Here is a 15264-nt window from a genome sequence, read left to right on the forward strand (position 1 = left end):
GTGTTTTCACTTCACTGGATGTCCTGTCCTCACCTCTCTACCTCTTTTCGTCTCTCCCTCTCTTCTTCTCTCCGGTGAATTACCCTCATCCGCTTCTCACTCGTCACTTGTCATCATGTCCTCCTCGTCTGACTGAAACATCTCCGCTGGGGTTCAAACAACAAGGGATTTGAGGAGTGATATTTCTTAGAATTAAGTCAATGATATCGAACAATTCTGTGTACGGATTCTGCATTTTCATTGCCATAAACAGTTACAGGTGTTTGTGTGCGTGCCCACAGTGGATAAACTGTTCTTTGACGTATGTGGCTGTTTTTCATTCTCTCTCCATCTTTCTATCGTATCCTCTTTCCAGCACGGAGCGGACCCCACCAAGAAGAACCGAGACGGGAACACGCCTCTGGACCTGGTGAAGGACGGGGACACCGACATCCAGGACCTGCTGAGAGGAGACGCCGCGCTGCTGGACGCGGCCAAGAAAGGCTGCCTGGCCAGGGTGCAGAAGTTATGCAGCCCCGACAACATTAACTGTCGGGACACGCAGGGACGCAACTCAACGCCTCTGCACCTTGCAGGTAACATGCACAGAAAAAGCTGCACACACAGACACACACTGGGACACAACATTAGGTAAAGCTCTCTCTGGATAAAGGATAACGCCCGGGGTTGTTAGTCGGTTTGGCTGAAGTTTGCGGGATTTAAGAGACTTTGGACATGGAATATTTGTTGGTGCCAGTCACGTTGGCTGCAGCTTCTCAGAAACAGACGACCTTCTGAGATTTCGACCAGTGCCAAGAAAAAGGCAATAAACACATTCAGACAGCTAATGTCTCTGACGGCAAGAACACCTTGTTCAGAGCCGGCTGGCTGAGACAGCCACAGCGATTACCAATGATGATAACACCGTTTGTAATAACTGTAATCACTGAGAATCTTATTGTCCTTAAGGTCACCACCTCACCAGTTTATGTAACTGTTGCCATAGTAACAGTGCCATGTGGCACTATGGCATTGGGTTTGGCATTTTGCCATTGCTGTGGCAATACATGGCATTTGTGGAAAAATAAGCCAATTTAGTAATTTTAGTCTCTTTGAATCTTTGTTCAAGTAACATAGTGAGTCTTACATGGAAGAAGATGATAATGATAAATAAACGTTACAGAGTATTTTACAGTAAAAGCAGCAAAGAAAAACAGAGAAACAAAACATTGCAAAAACATAGTTACAAATAAAGAAAGAAAAGAAAATCATAACAGCGTAGAAAGATGAGATTGGCCTGTTTAAAATCATACAATGCTTTCAATGAAAATCATAACTGATAATTACATAGCAGTTTATTATATTAGTTAGAGATACACACTCTAGTGGGCTGTTATGACCTTGGATCTCACACAAACTTCCTGTTTTTCATCCCCGACAGAGACGCAGAGCCATGTATTTATTCAGGATCTGTAGATCATGATAACATCAGCTTCACAGATAAATGCCTTAAATGCCTCCGTCTATCTATCAAACTACGTCACAGTTTTCCTGCAGTGTTTTCTCATGTGGTGAGGAAAGCGACTCTACTTTGTCTTCTTAAAAGCAATTTTAGACTCTGTATTTATAGACAATGTCATGACCAGACCAGATGGGAGAAAGTATATCTTAATTAGAAAATGTTTTTGCTGCATGACAGGCAAACTGCTGAGAAAACCCTTTGAAGGTCTGTGATTTTTTTTTTGAAGAGATCTGACCACTTAGACACCCACGCACCCTCTGCCTTCATGTACTTGTCTGTAAACGGAAAAGATGATTACACGCTGTCACGCTGCAGCTCATGTAGGCTGACATGTCCCTCTGTCTTCCTCTTGTTCTTCTCTCCTCTCATTACCTGATGACATCTTTGTTTCTCCTCTTTTTCTCTATTTATCTCTCATCCATCGTCTTTCGTTCCGTCCTGCTGTGCTTCCTGTCCAACCCGACCCCGGCGCCGCTCGCTAGCCGGCTATAACAACTTAGAGGTAGCGGAGTATCTGCTGGAACATGGAGCCGATGTGAACGCACAGGACAAAGGGGGGCTGATACCTTTACACAATGCTGCTTCATACGGGGTAAGACACACACACACACACACACACACACACACACACACACACACACACACACACACACACACACACACACACACACACACACACACACACACACACACACACACACACTGCTTACAGCTCAGAGATGCAGCTTTTACTGTTTTTCATATAAGTTTGTAGATATTTTAGGATGCAACTCGTATCCAATAATAGTATGAACTGGTACTTGACTATTGGTCGGACAAAGTGATGACATTAAATAGTGTTGTGATGCCCATTTTTCACAATTAGGCTGCTCATTCTGCCTCCTTATCACACCTCAGATGCATAAGAAAGAATTTAAAATGAATTCTAAACTTATGTCTACTTCGTGCTGATGGAGATGAAAGAGTGCAGCAAACACCTGCAGACATTTTACAGTCTGTTCATTGTAAGGGACAGTAAGAATCTTATTTATTTCCCCAATTATTATTGTCGTCATGATCATTTAACTGAGATTCTCTGAAGAAGCTCACGTGTGTAGTTTTTCCTTCATTTGAGGTTCCAGTTTGTCTCTCAGTCAAATTGTACTTATAGCTCGACAGCATTCTGCTGCTGAAAGAATCATGAAACAAATGTTTGAATGAAAAGTTGATGAGCTCTGCTGTCTGGAGACGCACACACTCACAAACACACATTTTAGCAGCCCCCATCGGTACAAGACACAAGCTACGCTGCGTTTGACGCTAAAACAAGAGCTGGAGACAGACAAACACGAAGGGAAGGAAAGGGAGGACTGGTGGGAAAACACGAATCACAGTGGAGTTAATAATTCACAGTTCCTGTTCTGGAGAATCCAAAACATCACATTTTCTCTGATCATGATTTTTATAGCACTCACTCACCAGACTTCACACATTTGCTCTTGTTAAATGCTTTCATTGCCGTTGTCTCTTTTCCCTTCGCTCTCACTTTCTTATAATCTCACCTTTGTTTTCCTTTACATCCTTCCTCTCTCATCTTGTCTTGTGTTCGTCATCACCGTCTCCTTCCCGTTCTTCACCTCTACCTCCTCGCCTCTGCCCAGCACGTGGACATAGCGGCTCTGCTGATCAAATATAACACGTGCGTCAACGCCACGGACAAGTGGGCGTTTACACCCCTGCACGAAGCGGCCCAGAAGGGGCGGACTCAGCTCTGCGCCCTCCTATTGGCTCATGGGGCCGACCCCACCATGAAGAACCAGGAGGGACAGACGCCGCTGGACTTGGCAACGGTATGAACGTTTGTAGAAAGTTAGATGGTGCCTAATAAGGTTTCTTGTGTGACTGTACGTGTGGTAGTTTGAGAGTCTTTCCTCGAGAGCGACACGTCACAGCAGCTGATGTCCACAGGAAGTGAAGAGCAGCTCGTTATGATACTTGCATTTTTCCCACAGTTGAAGCAGATCACGGTTGCAGATTAGTTTTGGGATCACTTTTCAAAGCAGGGACCTGCCGATTCATTACTGGATGTTAAAAAATAACTTTTTTGCTTTCCAAATAACTGGTAGACACAAAAACTTTTGGAATTGGTCAAGTAGACCGCCTCCACAGGCAGCCGAGAACAGACGGCAAACAAGCTGTAATGGCTGCAGTGTAATCCTTCAAGGCAATTGTGTCTGATCAAAGCACTTCCACTAAAAGTGTTTGTTTTCGCCACGGACAGGCTACAAATTGTTATTGGAAGTGTCTGACAACATTGTGGAAAAGACCCATGAGAAAGACCTGCTTTTGTTTAACCAGAAACAGCCATTGTGTTGCTCGATTCAAAGCCACCAGGCTCCAACGACAAAAACAGTAATTTTATCTCGTTGATGATTTACCACCGCTGCAATCAGTTAATTTGTTTGTGCTCTAGTGTGTCACACATGTATTTTGTTGAAAATAAAACACCAACATCACATAATGACTACTGATCAAAACAGTTGTACATCAATGACTCCAATGCAAAATTGCCTTTTTTGCCAATGGATTCTGGTGGAGGATGCTCTTTGTTGTACCTCTTGGCTGTTATTTCAAAGCATTGCTTAAAAACAAGATTTAAACATAAGCAGTTGGGTTAAAGTTGGTGTTGGTCATTCTGTCTGTCTGCCTTTGTTGCAGGCTGACGACATCAGAGCATTGTTGATTGACGCCATGCCGCCCGATGCCCTGCCAAGCTGTTTAAAACCCCAGGCCACTGTGGTGAGTGTCCACACACGTACATGCACGAATAGACTGAGGGTTTCAGCTGAAGCATAATCCTGTGGCAGTTATATTATGTGTTTGCTGTAGGAAGAAACAGTTCTACAGGCATGTCAGTGTAAGCTGGAGCACATTAAGTGTGAGAATTAAAGATGATTCACTGAAATAGTTGGAATTGCCAGTTGAAGTGTGAGCGCTGGAAAGACTCAAGGTCTCAGTTGGTGTTAAAGCTTGAAAGAGCTGAAATCACTTTTATAGGCAGTTGTCCGTGTACATGTAAGCACCGAAAGCATTTGAACTGACAGCTGAAGTGTAAGCGATGAAAGCAGCTGAAATGTCAGATGACTTGTATGTACTCACAGAGATTAAAGCAAGTGAACTGTCATGAAAAGTTTGAAATGTTCGCATAAAATATCAAGTCAAGCAATAAAATTCGACCTATTGGTGCTTTACACCCGACCCTCTGTCAGGTGAGTGCAAGTGTGGTGAGTACAGGTGCAGCGGGGGGCGTGGTCATTTCTCCCTCTCCATCGCCATCCTGCCTGTCCGCCGCCAGCAGCATAGACAACCTGACCACACCCCTGAGTGACATCACAGCGGGCGGGGCCACGGGACCAGCAGACGGAGCGTCTGGGTCTGACAGGAAGGAAGGAGAAAGTACGTACCAACACGATCAGGGGCCGGTTCGGCTCACGTGAATAAAACGCGTGGACAGCTGTCGTAGGTGCTGTTGATAGAAACAGACTGATAACCCTGTTCGCACCACTGTCTCTGCAGCTCTGCTTGACATGACCATCAATCAGTTCTTGAAGAGTCTCGGGCTGGAGCACCTCCGAGACATCTTCCAGCGGGAGCAGGTACACACACACATTTTTTATTGTTTAGAAGTAGACAAACGTGAGAGGGAACAGCAAAATGTGTGAAAAACTGGAAAGCGAGACGAGAAAAGAGCATCCAGTTGCGAGTGAAATATTTCTATACCTCTGTGCTGGTGACAGCGGTGGTTGGAGGCATTATGTTCTCGTGTTCTCCGTCCATTTGTCCATCACATTCTTGTGATATCTCAAGAAAGCCTTTAGGAAATTTCATCAAATTTGGCACAAACGTCCTCTTCACCCTTGACTCGAGGATGAAGTGATCCAGTTTTGGTGGTCAAAGGTCACTGTGACCTCTCGAAGCACACCGGCCTTATTGCATGAGTTTATACGCTGTTAATAACATTTTAGATCCAGAAGGTCAGAATTCAATCCTGGCTGTTCTTCAGTGCCATGACTCAGGAATGGAAATATCTCAGCAACAGATGGATTGTCATAAAGTCCACGGAAGGACGGTAATAACTTTGGTGATTCCTTAACTTTTTATCTTGCGCCATTAAAATTTTTATTTGTCCAGCACTTTTATGGCTTATTATGCCTAAACAACATTCCCATCAGCCTCAACTGTAACTTTTAGTGATAACTAGCAAGTGTTAGCATGCCGACATGCCAAGTTAAGATGAAGATAGTGGTAAAGGTTGGCGGGTAGTGATGGAGACAGGAGAGGGATACAGATGGCTGGAGCGAGAGAGCAAGGAGGAAAAACAAAGGAAGAGAACACAGAAAGACAAAAGTGACGGAGACAAGGAGACAGATGGGCTGACAGAGAGAGGAGAGAGACGGACATACAAAGTCATATTGAAAGGTGACAGCCGGCATAAAGGCTAAGCATAGCAGGCCGTGGGGGGGCAGTGTGGGGGACATTTGTGTGAGTGTGTTACAATTGTTCTCGGTCCTCCCTAAAGAGAAACGAGCCATTATTATTATTCAGATAAGGAGTGAGATGGAGGTGAGAGTCAGAAAGGTGTTAATGGAAAAAATACTATTCTATTTCAGGATAGCAAGAACATGGAGTTATAACAAAGACACATATATATCAGTCCATTCAATATACTTGAAATTACAATGTTGTATTTAAAGCAAGAGCAAACACCACAACCTGTTTCAGCTGTAATAATTAATAACTCATTAATCACTCCCTCTGTAAAGCCTTGCTGTCAACATAACGTTTTATTGAACAGTCAGTGCTAAAAACGCAGGGATCGCTCCTCATTACTCTCTAGATTTAGATCTGGCATGCAGAAAAAATGCAATAATTTTGCAACAGAAACTTGGTTGGATGTTCCAGGTGGCAGATTGCTCGACTGAAGCTGTGAGACGGCAGCTGTAAGTGTCAGCCAGTGGTGAGAGCCGGGCTGATGTGATGTGTCACATTTATTAGTTTTAGGTGATTAAATCAAATCAGGTGTAACATTAAGTGTTTTGCTCTGTTGGAGAGATCAAACCGGCTTCTGCAGAAGTAAAAGGCTTTTTTCTTCTCTTTACTGCGATTTCCTGCAGCGAGTCGGGGGGTTCTCAACTTTTAGTGCCAAACACATTCACGGTTTCTGTTTTGCTTCTTCTTCGTCTGATGCCGCTCTCAGTAAAGCGCCGGCGGTTTAGGCAGGGATGATTTACACCTGTAGCAGTGATCAGAACACCGCAGAGGAACGTAGGTAAAGGTTACCGTTTGAAAAGCCACGTTATCTCTGCCTCCAGGATGAATCTCATCTGTGCTCTCCCTGAACAAACTTCATCATCAACTATTTGCATATCAATGGGCCGATTACTGCCACTTCATTCACCGACCTTTTTCTTTATGCCGCTCCATTCTCATGAATATTTGTCAGACCGTCAGACCTATTTTCTCTGCTATATGTCTTAGATCACTGAACTCAGCAGTGATTGTTGGCAATTTTGCTGATCAGTAGCGTGACCTACTGTTGTCATCGCTGAACTTTACTGTTTTTTGGCTGCTGTTGTTTGTGCAGTGTTACATACAATAGAGCGACGTTTGATTCAGCTGACGGATGTGTAATTAGAGGTGTGGCTGGAATACTTATGGCACATAATGAGCAGAAAACGTTATTCTCCGAGCAATTTACATTCTCTTGGCAGCCGACGCAAACAGAAGCGAGACTGACACGACTTATTTGTCGTCTCTGAGCAGATTTCGCTGGATGTGCTGGCAGACATGGGTCACGAAGAGCTGAAAGAGATCGGCATCAATGCTTACGGTCACAGGCACAAGCTCATCAAGGGCATCGAGAGGCTGCTGGGAGGCCAGCAAGGTCAGGAAACACACACACACACACACAGTAAGCTACATATACAGTACTAGAAAACAGAGTCAACATGTTTGTATTTAGTTCTACTAGGTGAGCTATAATCAACATTTTGAAATAAATAAAAATAAAGAGATTTTCCACACCACAGTCAGTCATGTTTTATCTAGTAAATCTGCCTCGGATCAGTTAAACACTTAATGTTTATCTGACATCATCAAACTCTTGTCAAACTATATGTGTTTAAAAAAATGCTAATTAGGCCTTTAAAGCGTTAACATGCTTATATAATAAGGCATCGAGTAGACACACAGGGATGGTTAGATAGATGGATACTTCAGGTACCCAGTAGCTCACACACTGACTTTACTATGATCACAGATCTGGAAAGGACATACCCGATAGCTCGAAGGGTCGTTGTGATTCACTGTCTGAACGTGTGTTGGCAGGTGGAAACCCATACCTGACGTTCCACTGCTCCAGCCAGGGCACCGTGCTGATCGACCTGGCACCGGATGACAAGGAGTTCCAGTCTGTGGAGGAGGAGGTATGCAAATGCACTTCAAACATCATTTACACAGCTACCACACACACACACACACACACGTACACACACACACGTACACACACACACGTACACACACACGTACACACACACGTACACACACACGTACACACACACACACACACACACACACACACACACACACACACACACACACACACACACACACACACACACACACACACACACACACACACACACACACACCGGTGTCACCACAGTCCAGAGAGACTCCATAACAGCGTAACTGCTCCGCTGACTATATTTCTCTTGTAAATGAAAGCAGTAATTCAAAGAGACAGCAGATATCAGTCTGCATGGATTTAAAATTAATGAGGACCCTCAGATGTTAACAGAAATTTAACAGGTAATTTAAAGTGTGAGTTTTACTTCATTAGGATGATAAAATAATTTTGTGAAAGTAATCACTTTACTCACATCATAGGAAACACAAATGACTCCATCGCTCTGTGAATCCAGCTGCACCACTTTTCTCTTCTCTTTATGCTGCATTGATCTGAATTTCGCACAGGCATTTGTTTAGGCCTCTACCCAGATTGACTGAGTTGCTGCTCTACCTCTTCGCTGACTATATGGCTCTGTAGTCTCCACTCAGTTGCCAGATTATTAGCTACACCTAACTTAAACTGATGTGGTTTAATACAGCGGTCCTACAGTTAATCCTGCCTTCGTGAAGGTTCGAATGATCAGTCAGGGAAGGAAAAATGACCAGAACGCCTCTCTAAAAGAGGTTCTAACTAACCTGGACACTATAACCATCATGAGAAAGGATTTCTTGCAAGACTGCGTCAGTTTTAACAAGGTGTCCCTAATGTGTTTCAGCTGTTACTGACGTGTGCATGTTACTGTAACATGAGCTGCTCTCTGGACATCACTTGTGCATTTATTTTTAATTTTTAATCTTCCTGAGCCGCCAAGACAAAAAATGACTCATCCCCAGGTTTCCTAATGCCGTCCAGAGACCTGTATGAATCACACCGTATGTTATTCATGATATAAGGAAGCTGCATTTCAGCACCGTGTTTTATCCCACACAGTTCCAATTTTAACCGTCAAAAGCTTTGCATGCGTGTGTGTGTAATTTTAATTTTCTTCTGTTTATTCCCTGGTGCAGCTACAGAGCACCATCAGAGAGCACCGCGATGGAGGCAACGCAGGTGGAGTCTTCAGCCGCTACAACATCATTAAAGTGTGTATTCAACACACACACACACACACCAGTTCTCTCTCTATGATCACACATTTTCAATTTACTTACAAAGAGTTCAAGTGACAGATCCTTTCCTCTCCGTTTCACTCGTCATCCCTCCCTCTGTTCGTCCTTTCCTCCTGCCTGCAGATTCAGAAGGTGGTGAATAAGAAGCTACGGGAGAGATATGCTCACAGACAAAAGGAAATTGCAGACGAGAATCACAACCACCACAACGAGCGAATGCTCTTCCACGGTTAATTATCAATTTCAACAGTTTGAACACTTGAATTTTGCATGAAGTCATGTCCTGCTTCTTCTGGAACAACCTCTCTTTCATCTGTCTTTCTGAAAAAATGAGGTTTACTTTTCATATTCTTCAACAGATTGACATCCACTGCAGCTAAAACCTCCTTGATTTCAACAAGTCTTAGTCATGACATTACTTACAGCTATACTTTCCCTGTTAATGATCTTTTCATTTGATCCTGAATTATGAAGCACTTTGTTAAGTCTGTTTCAATATGAGCGCTATAAATTAATCACAACCCTCCTGAAGCTTAACAGCGATGACAGGGAGAGATTGCCGTAACTATAATTCACAGGTACATGTGATGAATTAGTAGTGCGGTCCACATAAATTATGACAGCTGTTCGGCTGCTGCTGGAGAACCTTGACACAATCAGCTAAATCGCACTCTTTCTTCACACTGGGGTCTGATGAGCGGTGGATGAATATGCAAACGGTTATTTAATGTCGTTTCTGGGTCCATTCAGGGGAACTGTGGGACTGGTAATGGGGCTTGTGCACATTCAATCAATGATTCAAGGTTTCTGTCAATGATTTAGGTTTCTAAAACAGATCCAGGAGTAGTTACATTAAGGTTCCTGGTGTTTGAAGGAAATGTTGTGGGAAAATACAACCTTAAGGACGCGCAAATACATTCACATGACAGTTGTAAGGAAAGTTTGGCTTGTTTTTACAGTCATTTATGACTTTTTGTTTTACACCCGTGTTTTTTCCCCCAAATGAAGATGTTAATGTTAAAAGTCTAACTGGAACATGTCATAACTAACGCCAGTTTTCTACTTTGAGTTTGGATCACGGCTCAGCTTTAGCTTCAATCACGTCCACTTTGTTGTCAGAGGTGAAACGCAGTTTGGTTTCCTGCATCAAATTCAACCGTTCGTGGGGCCCTGAGATGAGCTGTGCCTTGTAACACTGTTTTCATTCTTGTAGTCTGTACACAAGCTTTAATGACTCTCATTATCTTCCATGCCTGTCGGCCACGAGGCTCCGACAGGACACAGCTCTCGGCTCTGCAGCCACGTTGTTTTCTTTAAACGCTGTAGAGTAAAAAATCCCAGGATGTCGCTTGGCCTCTGTGATGCCTGAAACTGTCATACTATGTTCAAAGTCTCTTGGATCATGGATTTCCCAGGGTAACGCTTAATCAAACAGCGTCTGGATCTCTCTACCATGTCTGCATCCTTTATACTTTTTGTGCCTTGTTTACTCGCAGCCGTTTAAAAGGGGATCTGGATAGTGAATGTAGAATTAAAGGGTTAGTTCGGATTACTTGAAGTGTGGTTGTATGAGGTACATATCCATAGTTAGTGTTTTACTTACAGTACGGTCGGCACGCTTCCAATTTTTCCAAGGAGCAGGCTGGAGTCCAGGCATAGACGCTTAGCGATGTGCAGCTGTGGATGGGGCAGCAAACAGGATATGTCTTTCAGCCAACTAAAGAAATGGGGAAAAAACCAAAAACCCGCTAGCTGTATTCTATATTTAGAATATTTTCTCTGCTTAACATTGCCGTCAGACAGCCATTTCAGATGGGAAACTGAAGCCTGTCTCTTTGTCTCTGTTTGTTTCAAAGACGCCAGATTCCCTTGACAAAAACAGTGATTTCACCTCGCAGAAGTCAGGAGTTGCTCGTCTACCACTGCCTTCATCAGTTAGTTTGTTGATCGAGGCGCCTTAGACCAGTAACTACTGCGTTCTGCGAGGTGAAATGACTGTTTGTGTCAATGGAGTCTGGTGGCTTTGAAAGGAGCAAAGAGAAAAGAGAGAACGGCTTCAGTTCCTCATCAAAGAGGGCTTTCTGACAGACACACTCATTTTTCTCTTTCAGTCTTTATTGGTAGCTACTTGCTTTATGGGCCTCGTCTGGAGGCTCCAGACAGGGAGATAATACTAAATGTTTTGAAGCTAAAACAAACGAAGATGTGCTGGAAGGTTCCCACAAAGGAGACACGTCCTATAGGAAGCGTTCCTGTCCCCAGTGTGATGTTCTTCAGGCAGAATCTACCACATATCTTTGCCTCCAGATGGGCTCAGTGTGAATGTGTGCTTTCTCACGTTTTAAACTTTCTCCTGCCAGGTTCTCCCTTCATCAATGCCATCATCCATAAGGGCTTTGACGAGCGACACGCCTACATCGGCGGCATGTTTGGTGCCGGGATCTATTTTGCTGAGAACTCGTCCAAAAGCAACCAGTACGTGTATGGGATTGGTGGCGGCACAGGATGTCCCACCCACAAAGACCGCTCCTGCTACGTGTGCCACCGGTGAGACGTCACGTTAGTTTATATAACATGCTTTTCTTTGCCACGGTGGCATGTTGCTCTGTTCCTGTGTCTTCACATAACTCACTTCTTCCTGTGCACAAGGGAAGAAATGCTGTTCTATTATTATGTAGTGTGATTATGAAAAGTATTCATTACACCATGCGTGGCTGTTCGTGTGTGACCTTACCGTTAACAGCGTCGTTCTGTGTGTGTTTGCCTTTCAGGCAGATGCTTTTCTGCAGAGTGACGCTGGGAAAGTCTTTCCTTCAGTTCAGTGCGATGAAAATGGCCCATGCCCCCCCTGGACACCACTCGGTTATAGGTCGACCCAGTGTCAACGGACTGGCGTATGCAGAGTACGTCATCTACAGAGGGGAGCAGGTCAGGACACACACACACACACACACACACACACACACACACACACACATTTTTATGACCCAAACACACTAAAATCCATTTTATGTCCTTCTAAATCCATTTACGAGGATATAAATCAGAGAAAGGCAGCAAATCCAAAAATACTTAAACGATTAATTAATTCTATACAGTATATGTAATCAGCACTTTAACTTCAGTGTGCTCTTCGTCCACAGGCTTACCCAGAATACTTGATCACCTACCAGATTGTAAAGCCGGAGAGTCTGGCCACGCCCGCTGCCACCTCGGAGCAGAAGTCCTAAAACACGATCACAGCGGGATCAGAGGACTAAAGCCACTCTGAGAGGACTAGAGCTGAACTCAAAACTTAAGTCTCCAGAGCTGAACTTGAGCTGGGTGAGGTGAAGGCAGCGGACCCTCGGGAACAAAACGTGAATGTGTCTGAACAGAAGAAGAAGAAGAAGAAGAAGAGGAGGATGAGGAGGCTGTCTTTGAGTTTCAGGGTGTGATACATGCTCAGTGCAAAGCTGCAGACAGCAAAAATCAGATCACATTCTTGAATCATTTGGCTCTAATTTCACTGGAGAAAATCCAAATGGTCTGATCAATTCAGGAACAGTACCTGTGAGCTATTCTTTACATTTGCAAGCCTCTGGCTTGGTCCTAAAAGCAATTACGAAAGCAATTAGAGCAGGACACAGTCCGAGGCAAAACAAACATCCCCGATTCTGCACCTTTGCATTGCTCATGTACACTGCCCGCAGTTTTTAAAGTGTTGCTTTGATATCACGTCCTCTTTCGGCTCTGTGCATCATCCGCAGCAACAAAACAACACCCTGAGGCCACTTCCAGAAACAGCGATTGTCGTGCTGCGAGAGCAGCGATCCAGTGCATTTTATGTTAGTGCTTGTCACACTTTCACCGATGAGGCTCGTGTAAACAAGACACAGCACTCTGCGTTCTCTCACATCTTTTCCGCTGTAAACAAAGACAAAATTATGAAACAAGTGTGAGAAGAAGGGGGAAGTAAAACAGATTACAGAGGACAAATTCTCAGAAGGCAATAAGCAGAAAACAAACAGGAGACCACAAACCACTGCTGTCACCAGTGGCGGCTGCAGACTTTCCATTCCAGTTCACACCGGGACCATCGAGCCAGTTCAGGTGAGAGGCCAGCTGCTGCCAGCAGAACCCCAAACCTACACAGTAAACACACCTTTTCATGAAAACATTTGTATTTAGATTTGCCAACAAGATGTGCTAAAGTACAGCTAAAAACTGACTGTATAACTCAGTCACATAGGAACTAAATTTTATGATCATTGGCTTCAACACTCAAACACGATGGCTGCTGCTGCCGGCCCAGCAGATTTAAACAGCTCACTTTCAAGTCGTCGTCACTAAAGGACCAGGAGAGAGCAGACTGACACGTATACAAACACAGTCAATACTGAGACATCTTATCGGGTTATATCATTAAAGTGCACACAAAGCTCTGTGTTTACCGACCCGGCCAGTACGTGAGCTTCTATGCCAAAATAAAGACAGCGATGAAAGACAAACATTAAGTCAAACTTTCCTGGACGCTGCATTTGCTTTCTGCTATTCTTAAGGATTAGTTACATCACCATCGTTGGTGTGAGTGTGACTGTTACCATCACAACAAGTTATTTAAGGACTGTGTGCCTTAAATTGAAGGTTGTGTAGAGTCATGGCTGAGGTTTTCTCTGCTAAGACCTGATCTAAGTGAGGAATTCTGATCTTAACATCCACATCTCTGTGCTGCTCCACTCGTGTGTCACTCATGTACACCCACATGTTCTTCTTTTGTGTTTTAATGCCTCAGAGGGACCCTCATTTTCCCAGTGTTTACATGAACCTGCTGCCTTCTTGCCCCCGTTCTCTCTACCTTTAACTGTTGATGCCCCCTGGTGGTGCAACAGAGGAATTGTACAGATGTACTGTCCATCAGGAAGGTTTTTCTGTCGGGATCCGTTTCTGCACAGTACTATTTATTTGTGTTTTTTCTGAAGCATATTCCATTTTTGTTTTCTTCTTCACATGTTTCTTTATGTCATGTTTCCATCATTTTGGAGGTTACACTCCTGCGTTTACACTCCTCAAACTTTTGAAGTAAATGTGAAAAGTGAGCCTAGTCACTGTATCTTAGAGAGCCATTCAGCGGGCTGGTCACAGGCTTCAAAAAGATATTTAGACAGCCAGAACTCTGCAAGCTGACTCAGGGTGAGGATGACGAAGATGATAACGGATATGTTGTATATAAAGATGAGCTGTCACAAGTCTGTATTAACCATTTACGGTGACACACTAACGGCAACATTAGCAAACTCCTCACACTAAGTTCTGTGAGCTCAAACTGTTTTTTAAACTATACTGACCAAGTTTTTCTGTTGATAGTTTATTTATAATTATTTTTAATTAAAGATGCTGTACACCATACAGGACCACACACACACACACACACACACACACACACACCATCAGTTTGTTTCATGTTGATCATGTCAGGTCAAGCAGTGCTGAAGGTCTTTGAAATTACTTGAAACTGTGAGGAATGGAAAGAGTAAATGGCCTTAAAAGTTTTAGAGAATTAATTTTGCCTTGAAATCCCTAGAAATCTCATTATGAAAGCTGCAGCAAGGGAGAGACAGCCGGTGGGCATATAGACTGATGATGACGGGGCCGGGCCCCAAGAACTCAGACAAAGCTGCTCTGATATTTGATTCCTTTAATTTGCTCCATTATTAATGTGTCTACCTGTAAAACTCAGATTTCAGCTAATCTGCACTTTCAAAGAGAAGATGACGTTGGTTTGAGTGCGAAGAAACACGAAATCTTTGTTAATTATGAACCAAGTCCAAAAACTTCACCTGTTTTCAGAGAAAGTTAACTGCCAGCTGGAAATATGCGCCCATGAGACTATTAAACTAAACCTTTTCTGTCTGACTATTTCCAAGCCGTGAAGTTTTCACATCAGCAGGAAATTATAAAGTGATTCACTGCAGGGAAAATGAAAATCTAATTAATTTAGACTGAGAAATGTAACGAAAACGACAACTGAGGAAAACTAATAAGCTTGAAACTCAGCTGTGACG

At 43.6% G+C, this 15264-nt stretch overlaps 1 protein-coding gene across 1 annotated transcript in view; it reads left to right on the top strand.

The window, feature by feature from the left end:
- The window catches only part of LOC139218574 (poly [ADP-ribose] polymerase tankyrase-1-like), a 76562-nt gene extending 62991 nt beyond the window's left edge, over window positions 1–13571 (top strand). Inside the window, exons 17-29 of the mRNA XM_070850199.1 lie at window positions 356–575; window positions 1984–2093; window positions 3142–3330; window positions 4199–4279; window positions 4750–4936; window positions 5057–5136; window positions 7304–7424; window positions 7868–7965; window positions 9119–9193; window positions 9344–9449; window positions 11581–11767; window positions 11992–12148; window positions 12364–13571. Of these exons, the coding sequence (XP_070706300.1) occupies window positions 356–575; window positions 1984–2093; window positions 3142–3330; window positions 4199–4279; window positions 4750–4936; window positions 5057–5136; window positions 7304–7424; window positions 7868–7965; window positions 9119–9193; window positions 9344–9449; window positions 11581–11767; window positions 11992–12148; window positions 12364–12450 (1698 nt within the window). The 3' untranslated portion in view covers window positions 12451–13571. The remainder of the gene's footprint in view (window positions 1–355; window positions 576–1983; window positions 2094–3141; window positions 3331–4198; window positions 4280–4749; window positions 4937–5056; window positions 5137–7303; window positions 7425–7867; window positions 7966–9118; window positions 9194–9343; window positions 9450–11580; window positions 11768–11991; window positions 12149–12363) is intronic.
- The last annotated feature ends 1693 nt before the right edge of the window (window positions 13572–15264 follow it).

Source organism: Pempheris klunzingeri, chromosome 19, assembly GCF_042242105.1.
Source record: "Pempheris klunzingeri isolate RE-2024b chromosome 19, fPemKlu1.hap1, whole genome shotgun sequence".
In the NCBI taxonomy this organism is placed as follows: domain Eukaryota; kingdom Metazoa; phylum Chordata; class Actinopteri; order Acropomatiformes; family Pempheridae; genus Pempheris; species Pempheris klunzingeri.